At 47.6% G+C, this 22,667-nt stretch overlaps 1 protein-coding gene across 2 annotated transcripts in view; it reads right to left on the bottom strand.

Annotated features, from left to right (window-relative positions):
- Positions 1–258: 258 nt before the first annotated feature.
- STUM (stum, mechanosensory transduction mediator homolog) overlaps positions 259–22,667 on the bottom strand; it is a 44,556-nt gene continuing 22,147 nt past the window's right edge. The window contains exons 2-3 of one of the 2 annotated variants that reach the window (XM_055816563.1): positions 9,378–9,557; positions 259–730 (exon numbers count right to left, since the gene is read on the bottom strand). In XM_055816563.1, coding sequence (XP_055672538.1) covers positions 690–730; positions 9,378–9,557 — 221 coding nt within the window. In that variant the 3' untranslated portion in view covers positions 259–689. Of the gene's footprint in view, positions 914–9,377; positions 9,558–22,667 lie in introns of both variants that reach the window. The other variant, XM_055816564.1, reaches the window with a different exon arrangement.

Raw genomic sequence — 22,667 nt, 5'->3', positions numbered from 1 at the left:
GGGGAGGGGAGGAAACGTCGCCTTTTTTTTTTTTTTTTTTTTTTTGGCTCCCCCAGTATTGTCTTACACTAGAAGCTTTTGGCAGCACGTGGCTGTACCCACCACCCTAGAGGCAAGGTGCTGCGGGGCACCAGTCCCATGCTAGATAAAGTCTCCCCAGGGGCTGGCAGGAGGTCTGGTCTTCACATGGTGCCGGTGGATGGGAGCAGGGGATGGCCCCAGTCGTTCAGCAGTACAATACGATTTACAGCAAGCACATTTCTCGAGACATCTGCAAGGACAGAGCTTCATTGAGCATCGTATATACAGAGACAGCAGAGGAGGCTGGGCTGAGCCCTCCACTACCACAAAGCAGTCAAGGATGGACTCTCAGGGTGGGGAAAAAGTACCACTGGTTTGCTTTTACATACTGTACATGTATCTATTAATAGCTCCTTGGCATTTGTCGTTCACAGCCAGTTTCCTTTAATGGTGAGCGTAAAAAGGAAGCGAAATGTCTTCAGCTACTTTCCTCTGGGAGGAGAGAGAAAGCAGCGTCTCCCGCTCCCCCGGCTCAGCTGCCTGCCCAGGTGCCACCTTCGCCAAGGGTGTTTCCTTCTCCTGGCACCCTCCTCGTCATCATCAGCTGCCCACCGCATGCTGGCCGGGACCAGTCCTAAGCCACGCCGTGCTTGCCCCATCTCCGCTGATCAGTGCAAGTCTCCGTCGGTCGCTCTGCACCTCCGCTCCGCTGGATGGGCAGGTGAACCAGGTTCAAACAGAAGGAAACAAAACAAAAGGAAGAAGAAGAGAGACAAAGGGTAATGAAAATGTCCACAGCCTGCAGCTGCCAAAGGAAATCTCTCGCCGTGTTTCTCTGACCACACTTGTCCCAGCCACTACAGCTGCTGTGGGATCCCCTGTTCCTTGTAGCCTGTGGGGAGGGAGGGGAAGGCAACATGATTAGTGTTAATTCCTAACGAGGACCCTTGGCGAGGCTCAAGTGAGCCACGAGCCTGGTTTACCAGGAGTGGCAAACCATGTGGGAAAATAGGGGGCTGCCATGCTCCCCCTGGGGCAGGCTCGGCCCGGCAAGCCATCCTGTCTAGCTGTAGCCTGCCCGGTGCAGGCACGGGGTGCACGTGCTTTCCCAGGCACAGCGATGTGGCTGCCAGCAGCCAGCCGTGCTGCCAGCCACCAGCCGTGCTGCCAGCCACCGGCGTGGGCAAAGGCCTGTCTGCTTGAATTGCCCATAAAGGCACAGGAGGTACCGGCGGCCGCCGATGCCGCTACAGTCCAATAAGCTAAAACTTTGAGGAAGCGTGTTAATTCTGCCATGTAGGGGAAATGTATGCCTTACATACTGCTGTTCCCCAGCACTGACCTGGCAGCACTTATCATGCATCCGACACATCACATCTCTACTTGTGATCTACGGCTGAACCTCGTCCTTCCAGAGGACTGCCAGGTAGGAGGAGGCTGGTTTCCTTTATCTGCCTTTTTGTTCCCATGCTGGCTTTTGCTAACAGAGCTCTCCAGCAGCAACCAATTTGCACTGCGGTTTGCAGAGGTGAAAAAACATCTCTTGGAGGAGCAAGGGGATGCCTTTAATCACAGGCTGACATGTCAGGGTTCAAACACAGACTTCAGGATGCCTCTGTGGGCCCTTTCCCTAATGATATGCCTCATTATGCACTTGCTTTGCTCCAGCCCGGCAGAATTACAGGTGCTTTTGGTGGGGCACAGCAGCTGTCTGGTGGGACTGGAGGAAACTGAGCTTTTCAGCAGCAAAATCAATCGCACTGGGAAACTACATGGATCCCTCCTCCTCCACCCTCTCCCCGCTTCCCCTAGCCATGAGGTTTAATGCACCTCCCTACCAAGGCAGCAAGGACCACGAGGGCTCTGTGCGGCTCATGCTTGGCCTCTGCAGACACCTGGCCCTGCTGTGTTGCAGCCACATGGATGCTGCAAGGACTAAAGCAGCCTGTCCCGCTGCTCATCACAGCTCCCAGGGGAATGGCACCCCACTTTATTTCCTGTGCCACATATAGTGGTTGTGGGGAGGCTGCAAATCCCATAGGGGACAGCTCCTTCCCTCCTGGGGGGCATGGGCGGGGAAGGGCAACAGGAGAGCACCCACAGCTCATGCTGACACAGGATAAAGAGAAAAATACAGGGGGTTTTTAGCATTTTCCTAGGTGGTTGCAATGCCTGCAACAAAAGCTTCACCCGCTTTCTTTTTAAGAGAAGCTGAGATTAAGATAGTATCAATGCAAAAGATCTCCTTTTTAAAGGAGCAGATGAACTGGCCTTTACCTGCACTGCCTGCAATAGCAAAGATTTTCAACTAGAAACCTTTTAAAAATGTGGAGATTTTTTCCCTTTGTTTAACATAAGTAGCCTGTCATTTTTGTATTTTGAATTTCAAATGAGTATGAAATGCCACATCTCAGAAGAATGCTTAGCTCTTCAAACACTTTTCCATTGATAATTATTAATACTTTTTTCCAATAAGTCCCTTAAAGCTGAATGCAAAATGCCAGCAGGTGCCACAACCCCTATCTTTAAAGGACTTCTTGCTGAACTAAGAACTGGCCCCAGCAAATGAACTTTGGAAAAATCCAAGTGTTCACCCAGCCTTGGCAGCCTGTATCTCCTGCTGCTAAACGAGCACAAGATACAGAGGAAGAGATTAATGACACTTACCAGCACACATTACCCTGCACTGCATTGCTGCCCATTGTGTGCAGCTGAAAAGAAAGACTCTCACCTCTTTCAAACAGCTTTTTCTAGGGGGAAAAAATGATGATTTTTTTATACGTTTGTGTTTTAAGTGTGAGTTAGTTCTGAAGGCAAGATGACCTGGTTGGAAATCTGTAAATACGGGCTTGTCTACAGCATTAGTTTAACGTGTTTAGGGAGCACAGTAAAAAAAAACAACCAACAACAACTACAGGGACCAGAGAGTTGGGGCATGCCATAAATCCTTAGCTAAAGTCAGCAAGCTAGGTTATGATTACAGTAACTTGCTTGTGTAGCAAATTCTTATTAAGATGTAATAGCAATCCTTTCAGTCCTGCTATCAGTTCTGGAGCTGGCTGGAAGGCAGTTACAGTGGCAGAGCCTGTATCTCTTCTTCCATGACCAAACTAAGCTGAAAGGTGACCTGTCCTATGCTAAGATTATTTCTTAAAATACTTCAGACAACTTACAGAATAGTTTATACGTGAAAATAGTTATTGCATTTCTTGCACAGGAATAGCTGCTCTGCATGAGGCAGCTTTATGTTAGTATGCCTGCAATACAGTTAAGGCGCAGCTCTGTCACTGATTGAATCAAGTCTGCTTGAGCTTGCACCACTTCTGTAATCCATTGCAAGTAAGAGTCAGGCAAAAAGAAACCAGTCTGTGCACAGGCTGTCCTACTGGGATGGACTGGGCTCACGCAGAGGGTGGCCTGAGGATGCTCTGGAGGCTGAAACGGGTCCCTGCCCTGCTCTGGGGGTGCCCTTGGGGCAGCCCAAGGGGCATTTCAGCTCTAGGTGGAGAACACGTCCCCATGGCTGTGTGGCCACAGGACAGACACAGAGACAGACAGACACACGTACGTACAGGCACACGGCTGAATGGGGGCTGGGAACCAGCACCACCAGCCAAGGCGAATCCCAGGCAGCTTGCCCTGGCCGAGTGCTCGCAGCTCTCTGTGGGAAGCTGCCACGGGGTGCGAGGAGGAGGAGGAAGAACAGAAACAAACTTACCTTGTGAAACTTTGATGGTGAACAAAAGGAGGCAAAGGAACATGAAAGAAAGAGAGAGGGAGAAATGTAACTGTAGACAATATATTCAAAACACATGGAGAACCAGAAAAGAATGAATAAACTGGGGCTGCAGAGTAAATGGAGAACAGCTGCCCTAATCAGATATTGACACCAGGGCTAAATGTTACTTAAAATCCTTGTACTTGAAGAGGATTTTTTCATTTGGGGCTCTTGTTTAAAGAGGATGGGGGAATCCTCATCTGCTTTCCAGCTCACCAGCCCGAAGCCAGACAGGCTGGATGGACTAACATCTCTGAGCGATGCTCCCACCAGCACTTTCCTCCGTGACACTGCCACTTCATGGGTTTGACCAAAAGGGAACTGCTGAAGGAAGGCAACAAACAAGACATCACGGGGCACCAGACAGCACCTGGCATGCTCTTCACAGTCCGAGAGCTGGGAGAACGACACCCGACAGCTTTCTGGCAGCTTGGTTTTGCTGTGGAGTTTGTGCCCACAGGTAACTCATCGTGTGCCTCAGCCCAGCAGGGTGCTGCAAACCCTGGTGGTATTTAACATTCCTACGGTGTTTTAAGAACTTACCCTACTGCAGCGTTTGGTAGGAAACTGCAAAAAAAGGCATCTTAACTCATTTCCTCAGGCATAGTTTGGGGATCTAGTTAGATGTTTTAAAAAAAAAAAAACACCAAAACATCATAATAGGTCTTAAGCAGGTAAATTGTTCTCACAATTTCCTTCATCTCATGAAGGGTGCCCAGCTGGTTTAGGATGTCGTTCTCTTCCAAGTGTCTCAAGCACTTTCTGCTCCCTTTCCTTCCCAGGGCAGCTGCGTTACCTGCCCTGGCAGGGGTCCTGCAGAGAAGAGGGGGTCGGCGATGCTTTCCAAAGTCCCTTGCAGCTCGAGCCTACGGTAACCATGCAATCATCTGCTACTGCTCCTGGCAAGGTCTGAGTGCTGTAATTAGCAAAGGAGTGACAAGTGGACAGCATGATTACAGGTAACTTCTTACTACCAGCTGGCAAGCAGTCCCCGAGAGTCAGCTGCCCACTGCAGCAGGAGTCCCTGTCCTGTGAAGCCACAGGTGACAGCAACTTTGCTGGCTCACAGGCACAGCCATGCAAGTCATTAATTCAGAGGCCAGCACCCGTTTCCTTCAGAAACCCAGCTCGACTTCTTGGCTGTGTTCATTAGAGGTGAAACAGTGCCTGGACAAACAGTCCCTGATTCCCATCCCCTCTGCCCCCTCAGCGTGACATTACTATATTGATTTCTGTGCTATTTCTGCCAAGAAATGGGACAAACCCTTTTGTAACGAGCTCTGAGCAGCTAGGGAGTTCCTGGAAAGGCCGTTCCTCTGTGTTCATTCCACCCAACGCAGCTAACGAAGTCATGTGCTGTGTGGGCTGGGGACAAGGTGTGCCTTTAGCAGAGGGGAAACTTGCTCGGAGAGCCTTAGGAGGCTCATTTTCCAGTTGGCTTTGGGCAGCTAATTAGCTCGGTTCTGCCTCAGCTCCGTGCCTCATCCCTGTGGCCGTGCTGAGGCTGCCCAGCCACCCACAGGGCAGCTGATGTTTGCAGTGGCAAGGGGAGAGTCTAGGTTATTCTTTTTTCTTTTGCAAAATAATTAAGTCATTCCTTTTAATCTACCTGTGCCTTCAGACAGCAGGTAAAGCGAAGGACTGTTCCCAAAGCCATATGGCTGCTTAAAGAAAGTATCTGTGGTGTTTAATGGGGCCAGCTGGCAATTCATTTAAATTAGCAGAGAAAATGCCCCGTGCCATTGTGCTGCCAAAAGTAATTGTGTGACAGCAAAACTGCATTCAATTAAATTTCCTTCTGGGATATATCCCTCCAAAGGGCACCTTAGAGGAGATGAGGGCTGGCTGGGACCCCCTGAGATGAGTCAGTCTCCTCCCGTGTCCCACCTTGCTCCTGACAGACATGGGTCTACCTGCTCTTCGGGTCTTCCTGTGACAGAGAGGGCAGATTTTGCCATGCCATCTCTTCTGCATTTTCACCTGACTAGAGGGAAAACGTCTCCTAATTTCCACACTGATCATTCCTGCTGTTATTTCAGTCTACCTTAGGCTAAACTGCTGCCCTCTCACATTTACTAGCCCACCAAACCTCTTCATTGCCTGTTGTCTCACAGTCTTCTGGGCTCTCTCCTGGTTGTCCACAAGAAGTACAAGCCTCACTGCAGATTTATGTGGGCCAAGAAAGGTGAGGAGACTAATGAATGTCCTACAGGCTCTGCTCCTACCTGCCTGGGCGGTGTTTGTTCCCTCCACAGCAATGTACTCCTGTGCAGCTTGTGACTCACTGCAGCCACTACATCCTTCTCTGAAAAACAAGTTGTTCCCTAGCGTGTATTTATGCAGTTGATTAATCCTTTCTTAGTGTCTGAGCAGCGTTATTTTTTTCAGGCCGGTTCTTTGGCTTGCTTGGATCTGCCTGCTGCCCTCCCTGTGCCCTCACCAGCCCATCATCAAGCCATGAATGAAAATACTGAACAGAGCTGATTCAGGAGGGACCTTTCAACACACCTCTCCTTGTACCTCTCCAGTTGAGGAAAATGCATTTAGAGAACAGTTCTCAAATGCATTTTCACCCAAGCCACATCTCCCTGGTTTGCTGGTAGGAAGGCTGTGTGAGAGGGCATCAGCGCCTGCAAGTCGAGAGGGATGGCTGACCGTCGCTGCATCCCTCTGCCGCAGAGGGGTACCACACCAGTCTGACACAGCTTGCTCTGGACAAACCCAGGTTGACTTTGTTTCTTTTTATTTTCTAACTGCATGCAAGTCACTTGTTTGATAACTTCTTCCTGGAATTGAAGTATACCGGGTTGGCCTGTAATTCTTCTCCTTTTCCTCTCATTAAAGACGGTATGACGTTATCCCCCAAGCTATCTCCTTGGAGCAGGCTCCCCCTTTTAACGGCTGAGGATTACCACCAGAAGATGAAATATTGTAACGAGCCTCCCTAACTTCCACCCAGCTCCCTACCGGCTAACGGACAGGCCCTGATCCAGGGAGTAAGGCACTCATCCCTCAGGGAAAGCTGGAGCGGAGACCCTGAACCCCAGTGGCTTCCCACCCTTCTCACTGCTAGCCTCCATCAGCTCAGACACCACCTGCTGTGCCCTGCCTCCAGCCCATCAAAACTGTGTGGCACCCTCACAGGGATGCATGGAATCAGCCATTTCAAGGAGAGGAAGACTGGAGGTGGGCAGCAATTTCATGTTTTTTAACTATTTCCCACCTGCATGCAGATTCAACTTGCATTGGTGTACAATTTCTGCCCAGTGCATCAGAGCTTGTTTGCACACAAACAACGCCCAACCAAAGCAAACTGTTTCCTGGCAGTGTTTCCAAATGAAATGTCTTATTTCTTGCATTTGAAACATTGTTTCCTTTTAAAGTTATTACCTTTTTTTTTTTTTTTTTTAAGCATGAAAAAACAAACCATTTTTGGTCTGACAGGGCTGTTTGATCCAGCTGGGAGCAATCAATCAGTTCTGTTCTTTGTTTTGATTGAAAAATGAGGTTTTTCTTTTATTCTCCATCAACCAAGAGCTGCTTCATTTTGCCATTTTTTTTCTCTGCATGGTAAATAAACTTAAACCCCAGCTATTTAACAAGACAGCAAGAAACTGCCAAGGGCTGCAACTTGGTGAATGACATATAGCTGGTTAACATAAGACACTTTTGACTCCTCTCACCCTTTGCTACTGCCACCAGAGTGGCCAGGACGAAATGCTGTTGCTGTGGTCGGGGACCTCTTGGCCCCCCCAAACACACTGTTCACCCACCCTCTGCCTCCCAAACCAGTGGGCTCCAGCCAGGTGTGGGGAACAGCTTCAGGGTGATACTTCCAAGCTGTATGGCTTTGCCCAGCAACCAAACTGGAAAAGCAGGAAGACCCTCCTGAGACCCAGCCCCTCTGCCCGGAGGACACAGATGAATAGGACTACGGAGAAAAGCAAGTCATGGTTTCAGCTGTAGCGTTCTCTCTGCATAGATGCTTTCTTGCCTCTCCCCACAACTGCAGAACCAGGTCCTGCAAAACAGCAAACTGCATATGGAGGCTGTCCAGCAGAGGAACAGCAGAAGAGCATATGACTATGAACACTTAATTATGGGATTAAACACAGATCGGGCAGGTTCTTAAAGACACATCACAGATGTACACTGATTCACAATTTATCCTCAGAAATAACTTGGCTACCCCTGCTCTGTGGGTGCATCTGAGAGGAAACTTGGCAAGTGGTTTGCAGGGAAAAACAGGGCAGCTGCCTTCATCCTGAGGAAAGCCTTTTACCTCACTTATGTTCAGGTTTTTAATATCCATCGTTTGCTCCGCGTGGGGATTGCTCTTAACTCGGCCTGTAAATTGATGCTGGCTCAGAAATTAGCAGGTGGTTTGACGACAGGGTTTAACCCCTGGGTTTGGCAGCTGAAGATGTGCACTAGTTGCCTGCTGGTTTTGTTTTTTCTGTTTCTTCCATTTCATCTTCAGACAGGTGCCTGGCCATTTCCTGAGATCCTCTCTCCTCCTCTGTCGTGCAGCCACAGATGTCATCACCGGAGATGACAGTGTGGAGCCCCTTCAAATCAAAAAGCAAAAGCTGCTGGTAAGATGTTCTCTGGGAGAAGCTCTTGCTTTGGGAACCACTTGCCCTGCCAGCCTGAAGGATCTCAGACCTGTTTGGTTTGGGGCAATGCCCACCAGCCTTTGGAAAGGGAGTGGGGTCTTGCAGACACAGTCGGCACCCTGAGCTGTGGGCTGATTCTGGCTTTGGAGGCAAGGTGAGGCTGTCACCTTGCTTCTCTGCAACATGATACAGGTGGTATGAAACAGATACAACACAACTTCTACACCAGTAAGTCTTTAGTGGATAGTTACAGAACCTGTATTCTAGACTGGTAATATATATTAACTGGGTGGCCTAAATTACGTATGTTTTAAAACAGTTCCTCTCTTCTTTCCCTAGACTAATGTTTTGGAGGCTTCTTAAAGGGTGTAGGGGAAATCCTTCCGGCAGTAAGTAGCTAAGCAGTCCTGCTCAGCCTAAGAACTTGATGTGAAACGTGACAAAAAGCCTTTGGGTAGATGTATTCTGGGGAGAAAGGGGAGGGTCCAGGGGAGCCCCCAGGGCTTTTCTGTGGACAGCTTGCCCTGCATGCTATCTGAAAGCAGAACAGATCTCACAGAAAGGTCTCACTAACTCGAGAGATGCAGCCAGAATTGTGAGGGAGAAAGGGCTTTTTTGTTTAAATATGTACATGGATGCAACCAGAGCAGAACGGGCTCCAGACAGCAAACTTCACAGCGCTGGGGGCCTCCCCCCTTCCTGCACTTTTCATTTTATAAAGGGGAAAGGAAGATTCTAACCCATGTGGTGCAATGGGAGGCTTGTCCAGATGTGTCCCAGGGCCCATCCCAACTGCCTCCCAGCAGTTCCTCTGCCTACTGTGTTTCTCATGGACTTGCAGAGCCCATCCTGTGGCTCTTGTCCCTACAGTGCAGTCCAGTGGCTTGCAGGGGTGTTAGCTGGGACCCAGCAACACAGCCACAGAGAGGAGGAGTTGAGGGCTGCGAGTGCCCTGTACTTACTTGCAAGAATGACCATGTCCATCCCCCAAAATATACTCATAATCCAGCCAACCATCACGATCGCCGTCAGGATCTGAATCAGAGCAGCAGCAATGTTCAGCCAGAAGACACAACACATGTGCCTGTCGGGGAGGTCGGTCCGGGCTCCGCACAGCACGGTGAAAGCAGATACAAATGTTCCTAAGGAGAGAGCAGCAACAAAATGCCCCATGAAAACCATGGCTTTGTGCCAAATTCCTTCCCTTAGACCCACTTCTCAGAGCATCCCACTTCTTGTGCTCCCACTGCAGTGCTGAAAAGTTGGGAACTCTTTACAGGAGGACAAATGGAGGCACAGCCACATCACACTCAAACATGCTACTGTCTCCCATTGAATTACAACAATATGTATACTTGAAAACCAGGACAGAAAACACACTCTTTGGGTTTTGGTTCCTTCCCCCCACCCAACAGTCACCATTTATGCACTGTAGGCAGTTTACAAGGAAGTGCTGTGTGTCTGTGGAAATGCTAGTCTACCTTTTTCCTGCCTGGTGGCTCGGATCTTGCTAAGAACATTTACTACACAGAAGCTCTATAAGTGACAGCTGCACCCAGAGTTAGAGCTGGACCAGCTCTGGAAAGATGTATGGGTCTGGCATCTGTTACTATTAACAAATACTGCTCTAGAAGGAGCACACACAAAGAAAAGGGGTGCTGCATCTTTGGATGGCATGTTCCCCAGTCCCAAGCTGTTACCTAAAAGCATGTTTTAACAAAGCAGAAGCAGCTAAAGCAGTGCTGGAGCCAGGCGACTCGGTGTTGCAGCCCTTGGCTCTGCTTGAGCCCAACTTAGAAAACATGCAAACACCCTTCAGACTTCCTAAAACAATTCAGATGGGGGATCTTGTTCATGTAGGAAAGTTCAAGCCGGAGGGGGTTGGAAACTACACCACTGTAGCCTTTACAAAGATCCATCCTCAGTTTACCACACTGGACAAGCCTGACCATTTACTCGCAGCTGGTGCCCTGGGTCCATGGCTAGCTGAAACCTGCAGCTCAGGGAAGCCTCGTCTGCCCCGCAATTAATCTGCAGAAATACAAAGCACAGGCAAAAAGCAGAAGAAACTGTTTCTGATCCATATAATGTACAAGTTGTTGACCAGGAGGTTCAGTCAGCTGATCTAAGTATGCATTTCAACACCTCTTAACCTTACAGATCATCTTTGGCCTTTTTTGATATAAATACAGCGTTGCTAAGATAGCTACAACAGTGTAATGTGGATTCCACTGGATAATGTAGCTCTGTGAAATGCCTTCTTTAATGACTGTCTTGAATCAAAAATCCTGAAGCACGATGTCCAATCATTTCTACAAGAATTGCCCTTTTTCCTATCAAAGGATGTAAGCCTCCAAACACCCTCTAAGATGTGAATGAATGAGCACATCTTCAATGCACACAAGCGCCTTGAACTCAAGGGAAGGAGGGAGTCCCTTGGTTTGACTGAAGATGGGGAAGAAACACTCACTTTACACCCTTCCAGAAGACCTCACCAGACAGAGAGAGAACAACCTGGTTAGGAGCAAAATACCATTTCCTCCTGCACTGCCAGGGCGGTGGAAGAGATAATCTCATCCATCGCCGCCTCTTCTTCAGTGGGTCACAAGGATAACAGGCAGTTAAGGTGCCAAAATGCTGGGGAAGGCTGGCTACAGCCTATTTTTAATCTCACCATCCTCTGCAGGCTTCAACTCCAGCATCTTCCTAACACTCCACCAGCTCCTAAAACCCCGCTTGTCTTCCTGCCGCTGGCTCGTTCCGATTTCGTACTCCCACCCGCTCCACGTGCCGCACGCCAAAGCTGGGCACTGAGCAGCTGCGGAGGGGAGTGGGTGAGCGCTGCTGGGGCGGTGGGAGGCAGCCCTGCTGCAGAGCATCACCCGCAGGCATAGGGGCACGTCTTCTCCCCTGTGAGAAATCCCCCCGGGCTTTGTCCCCTGACTGCTGGGCTTTTACAGGCAGGGTTTCATCCCCTTGTCCACCAAAACAAAAGGGCCTGCACAGAGGAAAAGGGGAAACTGTTTTAATCCCAAAGGATGTTGTATAATTCTCCCTGTTGCTTGTTAAAAGGCTGTCTTCTGCTCTGTGGCTTTGTCTTCCATGTCTTTTGTGTCCTCCACGTGGGCTTATGTGAGATCTTTGCCCTGCTTCACCCACCTTTTTTTTCCTTTGTTGTTTCTCCAAAGCAAAAGGAAGCCTGGGATATTCCCCCATGCTTCCTGAAACCGTTGTCTGCAAAGTTACACCAACAGCACTCTCTGAGATTAAATATGGATTGAGGCAAGATCAGAGACTGAGTGTTTATGTTTTCCCATCAGGAGGCAAAGTCTTGCCAAATGGAAATGCATGTCTCTTTTTAAAATGAAAATGAAAATGAAAATCTTCTCCTCTTGCCTTACCTTTAACTCTCCAAGATGTGTTACAAAAAAGGTCATAAATGAGCAATAATTCTTAAGCTACAGCTTCAAATCCTTCCAGTGAAGCTTTTAAGACTTTTACATCATTACAGCGAGGTGCTGAATTAGCTAATTAATCCCCCAAACACCACAGTGACTAAGCTAATGTCTAGTCCCATTCAGAAAGGAATAAAGCAAACAAAGAGGGTAAGCGTACCTCTCTGGACAGGGAATTAATACAGAAACTAGGATTACAATCTCATGAACCTTGGCTTCTGATTCCCTCTTCAGGCCACTTTCCTACTCATGGCAGCCAATTCATTTTCCGTTCCATTCCCAATGCTTTTTTTTTTTTTATTAATTATGATTAGGTAATCTTTGGGAGGTTGTTGGCATTTTTAAATACAGGACTAGAGATGTGCCAGCAGGCATAAAATGGGAGTATTTTTCCTCTAGTCCACATATGCTTTAAAATGTGAAGCAGAAGAGTCTTGAATGCATTTGCCAAGGTAGATGTTTTCCCCTTAAGAAGCCATCATAGTTACACATTGCCGAATATGGAAGCATTTGCATCTGGAAGCAGAGAGGAGGAGGAGGGAGGAGGAAGGCAAGCGAGCTGTATCTGCTGATACCACCCGGCTGTGTCATAGCTGGGGCACTGAACCATTTCCCTGCCTGACCAGACATTCAGACACTTGAATACCTATAGCCTGGAAATCATAAACTTGGTATGCAAACGGCAGCTGGGATGATGGTGGCCAAATAAATCAGCCGTCAAAAAAGGTCTCAGGCTGGGAGTGTAACCAGCAAGCACAAACTCCTAACTTTGCAAGCAGATGTCAACTAAAAGCCCCCACGGTTATGCCAGCAAAACATGAGATAAGTAAATTAGATCAAAAGCTTCCCGATGAAAAATACCCAAAACGCAGTAAAACCTGGGATTATGCTAAATCATGAATGAATACAGCCTCTTCGGAGAGAGAGGGGAGATGGTGGAGAGATGTCCTACGCTACCTGAGTCTGTTCCTTCAGCCTCATGGGGCACCAGGGCCCATTGCAATCAGGCGGCTGAGCCACGCAGCCCATCTGGCAGCCAGCAAGCACCAGGGGCTGGGCAGGGTAGGAGGGAGCTGGGGGCTGCCCTCCTGGACCAGCTGGTGGGCAGAGGGTGACGGCACCATGTGCAGCCAGGTTAGGAGGGGATGGGAAGCTGAGCTTGCTCTTTTGACTCATTTCGCGTCACTTGGAGCAGTGTCAGCTAGCTGGGCACCCACACAGTACTGGGCAAGGACAGCAAGCCCCTGGGAGCCTGTGTTTGCTTTTGCTGCCTGCAGAATTGGGGTATTTTTAGCTTATACGAGGAAATTTGGAAGGCTTTTTGTTTTCAACAGTTTAACCCATTGAACATGAAGAGGAAGTATTACCTGTAGGACAACACTATAAAGGGAGAGACAACAGAGGGGGCTTTGCCCTTTCTCTCCCCTTCAGTCCATTGTCAGGCAGGATAAAATCCCGTCTCTGGTGTATGCTGGTACCCTGACAGCCATGACCCTCCCAAGAGCATCGCCTGCTGGTTACTGGCCTCACAGAGCAGACCATAATAGTATGAGAGAGAAATAGTGTGGGGCTTTTTCTCTTAGAGGAAAAACTCACACCCTGGAGAGAGTTCTCCTGGTTTACTACTGTTTGGGTCACTTACTGGGGTGGAGAAAGACACGACGTCAAGTCCACGGCCTGTCCTGAGCAGCCTCCTCTGCGCTGAGTGCAACAGTGACTGTGTTATGGAATATCTTAAGCTGCGTGACACAAGTTTTTCTCTCCTGTTTTTGCAAGAAAGCCTGTCCCAGGCACTCCTGCAAAAGCTTCAGTCAGACATGGAGCTTGGCACGTTTTATGTGGAGGACCCAGCTGTGAGAAACTCCTGATGGCACCTTCCCAGAAACGTTAGAAGTGGGAGCCTGGATGGAGCCAGGGTGCAAATGGGAGGGAGACGAGACACCGATGACCACAGTGTAAGTAATCTGAGCACACAGACAACTTGTTAGTGGGCTTCCCACTGACCATCAGATACCTGAAACTTCACTACGGAAAGCACCTCTGCTGCAAGGAAACCATGTCCTGTTACAGGTGGAGGAAGAGCAGGAACCCAAATTACTGTAGCCAGAGGCACCATGTGGAGATGATGATCCCTACCTACAAAAGCCTAGAGCCAGGGAGGGGCTGGGAAATACCCCTTCCTCTTCCCACAAGCCTGCAGATCATTTAAGATCATTCCCCTATAGGACTGGGAGTAAATAAGGCAGTGGCATGGTGCCTCCTTTCCTGCTCCCAGAGGGGAAAAATAGGACCATGTCACAACCCAGGAGTTGGAGCAAAGCTGCAAGTGGCCCACAGCTGCAGGTAAGCACAGGGGAATGAAATTCGAGGTGTTTGTGGGAGCAAGGCTGTTGGATTGAGTGGGAGATGTAATTAATGAGTGTGGGTTTTGTGGGGATGAGATGTAGCTGTATTGTGTCAGGGGAGTGCTGTGTGGGGACACGTCTGATGTGCCTTTGAATTTTTTTGTGTAAAATGATTATTAGCTGTCATTAAACAGTGTTGGCAGGTATATGAGGCAGATGTTGTGGATGCGCTGAAAATTCATGAGGTATGCTGGTTCTTGCTTGTGTGAGTCAGAAAAACTGTGCAAGAAGGGTAATAAGGATTGCACTTGTTTCCTCAGCATTACAGTGAATGTGCTAATCTGTTGGTCAAGGCATCCTTGGGTCCTCAGTGTCATGAACTCATTTTTATACTTTAGTTTAAGCTGTAAGGAGTTGTTTGCTGTGGAGGCCTCTTATCCTTGGCATCAATCCATGTGCTAAGCTGTATCCCTTTGGGTTACGATGAGGGAAAGAGAGCTACTGAAGCTTGCCCAAGAAAGGGCTATAGCTGTGTCTGCTGGTGCTGAAAATCCTTCCCCTCTGCTTAGGTGGGTAGAGCTGGGCTGTGGAAAGGATGCTGTTAACAACACAACAAAATGAAGTTGCAAAGCATTAACACTCAGGCTGACTATCTGCTGATGTTTCCTAAAGCAGAGAATTGTTTGTGCCTTTGCCTGAGAAAACAGATGCAAAGTAAAACCCTCTGGAAGCGTTCTGGCCAGTGCGAGTCCTCACCAGCGTCCCCAGTCTCAACCTGGCTGGAACTCACTAGGGCTTAGGCTGCATCACAGAGAACCTGCCAGCATAGGTGTATCACCTAAACCCTCTGAGTGCTTTCTTTGCAAGCTTACTGCAGCTCTCTGAACAGAAAAGGCTGGTTCAGAAGACCATTTCATGCACCTGTATGTGGTCTACTGTGGCTCTTGCAGTTCATGAGTGCAGCGCTCTCGCTAGGGTCTCCACCATGCCTCCTCTTCCCACCCGCGGCTTCCTCAGAGAGCTGTGATTGCAGGCAGGGGGCATGCAGTGAATCTCTCCGGTCTGCAGCCAAAGTGGAGGTGTGGAGGCTGGAGGGTGTCCTCCTGAGGGAGCTAAGCTTTCTTGAGTACCTGGGCCTGACGCCGTGGCCAGACGCTCTCCTTTGCCAGGAGGCCATACCCCCACGCGCTTTGCTCGGAGGTGCCCCATGCAAAGGAAGGCGCCGAGCCACTTGCTGTTGACAGCAGTTGCACACAACTACAGCTGTGCTCCTGGAGCAGAGCATCCAGCCGTGGTGCCGGCAGCCTTCTCACACCGAGCAGCTCGGGAATGCTGAAGAACTCGTGCTGCTGCTGTGGGTTGGGCCCAGAGCTTAGTCCAGGTTACAGAGGATGTCATTTACACAGCAATTCCTCACCTCTTAGTGGATGCTGGACTTGCTTCTCTTGAAATATAAAGCATGTAGAGATGGCAAGACTGCACCACAATGCCGCAGCATCAGCAAGGTTTAGGTGTCCCACCCAAGAGAACATGCAACCTGAGTGTCAGTGGGTTCCCCTGCATCCTTCCCCTTGTAGTTCAGCCACAGAAGGAAGCCAGGACTTGGTGCGATTACCTGGTTTCCTTCTAGAGATAATGGTCATTTAGACCCAACATCTTAAAAGCTTGGGTCTTAGCCTGAAGTTTAATTAAATAGCCATTGGCAAGCTTTCTTACCCCTTCCAGTATCCATACAGGCTAAAGCCTACCCCGCCAAATACAGTGCAGGGGAGCTACAGCAGACAGGTGATGAGTTGAGGAGGAAGAAGAGCAGGAGCACTGGACAGCTTAGAAAACAGCAGGCTTGCTTGGTCCCAGGCAGCACCTCTTGGAACTGAAAATCTGAACCCCACGGGCACAGGCCAGATGCAACAAGCATTGCTGCAAGAGTGGGGGACATAAGTGATGTGCAGACACCTTGGTGGCAGTGACAGTCTGCAAATGCCAGGTCTCATGGACAGCGTGTGGGCAGGACTCGGGCAAGAACAGCAGGAGCCGAAGGGTACGAAAGGGACAAGAGAATGGGAAGGAGGAGAGAGTGGAGGCAGCAAACGTGACAGAACCTAGATGTTGCCATGGAGAGTAGCTCATGAATTCTCCTCCATGGACTGCTATTAAAAATGCTTTGTTTAGCTACTGCCAGCACGTTGTTTTTATTTTCCCCTTCCATATCAGAAGGATGTTCAAAGTGAATTCTGGTGCTGTCAGGTCCTTTTGGCCTTGCCACAGACAAAAAAAATATAGTCACTTGACAAGTGAGAGCTGGCTCTTGCAGATCTTGTCTCCAAAGGATTTGTTCCAACTCCCAAGTCTGCAGAAGACAAGCTGGATATAGGATTAGCTTTCTGGTTTCCCTACATACATTAAAAATGTCCAGCATGTCCCACTATATGCCTGTGACTGACCACAACTGCTTCAGTATGTTGCTGTAGCTCCAGCACTGAGCTCTGCATCTTTTGTTATTAGTAGGTTTATGTCATGTGGTCAGAACAGAACTTGACAGTGTTTATGTAGCATCTAGAGAAGACAGCCCACGTGCAAGTAAGATAGCACTGCCTTTGCATAAAAAATGAGATTTTTCTCATATTTAAGGCTTTAGAAAAAGTTAACTCTTCTGAAAATGCAGAGTTTTTTAACACTAACTTCAAAACTTAACTGCAACAAACTTCACAGACTTACAAGGCTAAAAATACACAGCAAAATCTTAAATTACATGGGAGGGGCTGCATGAAGGTGAAGTGACTTACTAAAGCTTTAATTATACACGGAACCATCGGCATTATTTTTGCTCTGCAGCACTGCAATGTTTTGAACACTTAAAAGCAGCCACCCATAAATAGTGAGATTGCAGTACAGTTTGTTCCACTGCCAGACATTCCACAATCCTTGAGTGAAGTTTTCCAATCCATTTCTACAGTTTAATTCTGTTGACTTGATGCTTAAAATTAAGGGTGTGATTGAAGTATCTGAGATTGGAGAATTCCTGCTGCATGGCGATGCAGAGTCCTGCTGCATAATCCATGGTGGTGAAGTAGACAGACTTCTGGCAGGACTTGCTGAATTATTTTTGCAAGTTGTACTTGCCTGACTCTAATTTTTCCCCTCCTGTATAAAAGCTGTGGTCCCAGCATTGCCACTGACACTTTGCATAATGCTTTATAATAGTATGAACCACTGGAGAGAGCTTACAATTTCCCAGAAGTAAAGGGGGGAAAATACTGCTACACAGAAACCTAGACATAGGAAAGGGGAAGGGTGCACCGAACAATACCTACTGACTAGTCACAGAAAACTAATTGCTTAAGATAAGCCCATTGTAGATTGCAGAAGTATCACCTTTTGCCACGCTTCCGAGATAACATGCCACAAGGAGAAATTCTTTGCCACTTATCACAGTGTCTTAGCTGATGCTCAGGTCAACTCTGAACATAACAACAACCTGCCACTTACTCCCAGCTGCTTCCCGATGTAATGCTAGTACCTCACTAACAGACATCTTCTTCCCAATCCAAATCTGGCTCCTGTTTGGGTCACTTGAGCATCCCTGCCTGTCCAAGTAGCACTATAGCTACTCATTATACCTGTCCTGCTGACCGCAGTGGTATAGAGAGATGCTCTGCTGGATGTAAAAGAAGATATCCTCCAGGCACAGCCAGCAGTCTAGCAGTTTGAGCTCTGCATAGGCTAATCTGGCTTGCTTCTGGCCCACAGCTAGACTGCCTTGGTTAAAGCTAACGCGATTCCCCAGGAGTACTCTGCTGTTTGTAAGGCAGATGTTTGCTATGAAGCAGACCACAGGCCGTCTGCATGTTACTAACAGGGAACAAAGAGCCAGGGAGGCCAAATGCCATGTCCCTTCTTCTACTGCTAGCCAGGGGCACTGCGATGAAAAGAACCAAGACGCTGCAGCCTAGCTTCTGCTTACTTTTTTTCTTTGCTAATAGAACGAGGAATTTTAATTAATTTGCATCCTTATTAAAAATGCCAGCACTGAGAGAAATAATGTAATTGGCTTCCAATTATAACAAAAACATAAAGGAGAATAAAAGGCATGCCCACCGTTTCCAGCATAGGGCATTGTGTTATAAACTCATCTGCCCTAAGTGGATGCGTTCCTGCTGCTCTGTAATTTATCAGCAACTTAAAAGATCAGTTTCGTGGGAACAGTTCTGCTTGCTGGTTTCTCTCTGCTGTCTTCTGCTGCGCAGAACTTTCTGTATTTGTACTATCTACTATTAAACCACGTGCTCATTCCACCTCATGCTCCTCTCTCCTCCCCACCCAGTAACACCAGCTTGGGTGCTTTGCCAAGGCTGAGTCCCAGGCTGCTCTGCACCCACTTGCTGCAGGAGATTGGGATCCAAGTGACAAAGGAACCAAGGAGACAAAAACAACCTTTCACTAAAATATCTCTTCTTTTTGAGACTATGAGCCTAACTCACAGTTCTCAAGCACCTTTAGAAATCAGTTTTCTTCATGCGCATCCAGAAACAAACTTCAAGCCATTCCATTAATTGATATTGAAATTATTTGGATGTCGTTTTTCATCCAAACTTTACAAACCTGGAAGCTTCACAAACAGAATGTCTGGAGAGAGCCCCTCCTCATTTCAGAGTGGCCAGGAAACCACCTGTAAGGAAAGATTTTTGGCTTTCCGAAACCTTCAGTTCCTAAAGGCCCCCAGAAATAAGAGCTGTGTAACAGTGGAAAAATAATGAGGAAAAGGCTATGGATTCTCAAGAGCTTTCACAGAGGCTCTTGCCAATTATACAGTGATGAACTAAAGTCTATTCTTAACTGTCTGTACCAGGGAAAGCTCTTTCTTGTGGGGCACAGTGGGTGGCATGCGTACGTGCCCCTCCAGTCTCAGCTTCCACAGAACAGGGGCTCAGAAGGGCACTCCATGTTTTACTGGGTGAAGCCAGATCAAATGCTCACTTGTTTTCCTGCCTCTGCCCTCCCACAGGTTAATTAAGTGTCATTAGTGCCTACCTCAGGGTGCTCTAATTCAGCAGAGGGAAAGCAGCAGGCTAAGGGCAGCGTAAGGTTTCCTCTCTCCTGCCCTGTCCGCGTGCAGCCAAGCACCCACAGTTCAAGGCAAGGTCTCCTCGTCTGTCTTTCTGATCATTTAGCCCTTTGAAGCCACCTAACCACATTTGCTCTGCTCATGGAAGGATAGATTAACTACTTCTAAGATTCACTGAGCAGCGAATCTGAGCTTGCTGTGATACCCTGGAGTCCTTAACTGTGAAGACAAATCATGTTAATTAGGGACTACCAAGACACAAGACAGAATTAATCTTATTAGAAAGCTAGATGGGGATGCAGAGCAATTAGAGGTTTTGCTACAGATCAAGACAGCCGAAATGGAAGTGTAATAAAGTGTGCCAGCCTCCAATATCACCCCAAAGTACAAGCTATCTTTTAAGTAGTATAGGAATGTAACACAAAACTGTGACATAAATGCTCAGAGATCTGCAGTGATAAGCATGCAGGAGACTAACAAAAAGACCTTTTTTTAATCCAGAAAACTCAGTGCATGCATTTTAGGAGCCAAAGCATCTCAAGCAGGGACTTAAAGGGGATATGAGAGAGTTGCACTCTGTAGCTCGGAGGTGCGGTGCTGCACCCAGGAGTCTGGAATATGATTTGGGATGGCAGAATTCAGTCCTGGCTTTATGGCCACTTGCTAAATAATTCTCAAGCTGTAACTTTATTCTTGTAGTGTCAGAGTAACATTATCAAGGTGTTAACACCACCACTTTCAAGTGTCTTTTCTATTTAGGTAGTCCTTGTCTCAGGAAATCTAACAGCTTTCATGCACCTAACGTGACAGGGCTATATCCCTGTTGTTCTGTTCAGTGCTACCCTAAGCCAGTGACCAGTTCTTGCTTTTAAAGGACAGTTTTCACAGAAGCACTAATCTTTCTTAGATGAAAGGTAAAGCACTGTACCTACTAAAGACAATCAAAGTTGCTTATTTAAAGGGGGCTAAATGATCAGAAAGACAGACGAGGAGACCTTGCCTTGAACTGTGGGTGCTTGGCTGCACGCGGACAGGGCAGGAGAGAGGAAACCTTACGCTGCCCTTAGCCTGCTGCTTTCCCTCTGCTGAATTAGAGCACCCTGAGGTAGGCACTAATGACACTTAATTAACCTGTGGGAGGGCAGAGGCAGGAAAACAAGTGAGCACTTGATCTGGCTTCACCCAGTAAAACACAGAGTGCCATTCTGAGCCCCTATTACATTTACATTAAATGTAAAAGTACATTTATTCATGTACATAACATCTGAAATATTTAGGAGATGATGCTTTATATTTTTTGGCTTTGGTACCCTCAGGTGATTCAGACAGATTAAAAAAAATATTTACTTTCATGATAATTTACCTAACGGAGAATATAAAGATGCCTTACCCTATCAGTAAAACCACGGGGAACGCTTTTTGCAGCTTAACTTGTATCCATTTTAACTGAAATTTCCCACACTAACATTCCTGAACAGTAGACTCAAACACAACCAATCGATTCTATGGAAGAGCAGGGTGGGATGAGGAGGATGAGGATCCACACAGAACTGGGCTGCAACCAACCCCCACTCTCCTTGGTGAGAAGGGCTGGCACTCTCATTGTAGAGGTGAAGCACACGGAGTGAGCCTCTAGGCATGATCTGCTCTCTGGAGTCTTGCTCCTATGGGGAAGACGGGGAAATAAGAGTCTTCCAGAGCCTTTTTGGCTCCCTGCGGAAAGGCCCCGGGCAGACCAAGCAAGTCTTTGTTGGCAGCAGAGAAATGAGCTGTGGTACCTTATGCTTGACATCACCCCAGTGCAGTCTCCATAAATAGAGCAGGCTGGAGCGATCCATGACTTTAGAGATTCTGTGAAAATGAGCACCAGCCAAGACAAATTAATTCAGCCCAGCTAGCACAGTTTTCTAAAAGGAAGATTTCTTACCAGGGAGATTAGGGAGGCTACTGCAGTGTATCTGCATCAGCAGGTGTCCTGTGATACTGTGGACGAGGACCTGAGCAACTTGCTCTGGTTAACCCACTTGGACGAAGGACTATGTGACCTCCACAAGCCTCTTCCAGCCTCAGCTATTCTACAGGATGTCAGTAACTTCAACTAATCTATGCAAGGCTTAGCTGATCTATCTCAGGCTTATTTTCCCAGAGCCACGTCCTTCTGCCACTACATGACTAACAACTCTTGAACACAGGGCTCTTCATCATTTTTCTATTTATTTTTGAAGAGCTGTTCTGGTCCTTAAACATCAGGTGCAATTAATCTTGTAGCGATAGGTACACCTGAGCAGAAAGCAAGCTTGTGAGTTGCTGATTGTGCCAGAACAGGTGAACTTCAAGTCAACAGCCCCCCCTGCCCTTTGACACTGCCCCTGTGAGCACATGCACGCTCAGCCAGCCTCTGAGGGGAGATGCCTTTATGTTAAGGGGAAATAACACTTCATATATGTGTGGTCTTCCTTTAAATGTAAAAGAAATATTGACTTGGACAAAATCATCCTTTTTGCAGGGTGTAGTCCTCTATTGTCTGAAAGCAAAGCCAAAGGAAACACCATGGCTTAGCTGAGCATGTCAGGAACGCAGGTGAATACCGGGTCATGTTCAGAGCCAGGTTATCCCCAAACAGTTAATGCCTCCTGGTCAGCCGAGATGTGTCCAGCAGAGCCTGGGCCTCTGCACAGCCATGCAAGAGTGCTTGTGAGATTTTACATGTGGTCTTTTCATCTGATTGTCCCCTGCACACCACTACCTCTGGTTTTTGTGTTCCAAATTTGCAGGAAATAGCATCCAATTTACGCTTACTTCCATTACAGGACAGATTTTCCCTTTACCAAATAATTTCCAATATCTGCCATCTAGCTACTGGTCAGCATTAGATGAAAACGTGTGTGCATTTGTTTGTAGATACTACAAAGAACAGCATCACAACATAGTGTGTAATTATTCTGAGTGAAATATGAAAAGTAATACCTGTATTATACAGTGAATCAAGGACGCCAGTCCTCCCTCAGAGGTTAGAGAAGATTTATAGGGTGTGAGATGTACCAGGGAAAGTGTTATACAAAGAGAAACTGCAAACTATGGTAGTTTCATACTGTCTGACATGTTTTTTTTGGTTGGTTTTTTTTTTTTTAGAATTCTCACACTGAATAGGTTACAATAAGGTTAGGGACAAAGGAAAAATGGTTCAACTCTCCTGCAAGACTGCTAGAAGCACTTACCTAAATGTTAAAGGGTACAGCTGAGATGAGATTCAGACTTTTAAATGTTCTCTCCTGCTTTACTGAGAAGCCATTGGATTGGGGGCAGGGGACCAGCCCTGACACCCAACACTGACATCACAGCACAAGACTTCACAACCTAAACAAAGATATTGTTTCTCTGCTTCTG

Source organism: Falco peregrinus, chromosome 11 (assembly GCF_023634155.1).
Source record: "Falco peregrinus isolate bFalPer1 chromosome 11, bFalPer1.pri, whole genome shotgun sequence".
NCBI lineage: Eukaryota > Metazoa > Chordata > Aves > Falconiformes > Falconidae > Falco > Falco peregrinus.
Note: the sequence above shows the minus strand (reverse complement) of the source record. Positions and strands in the feature narration are given on the sequence as shown.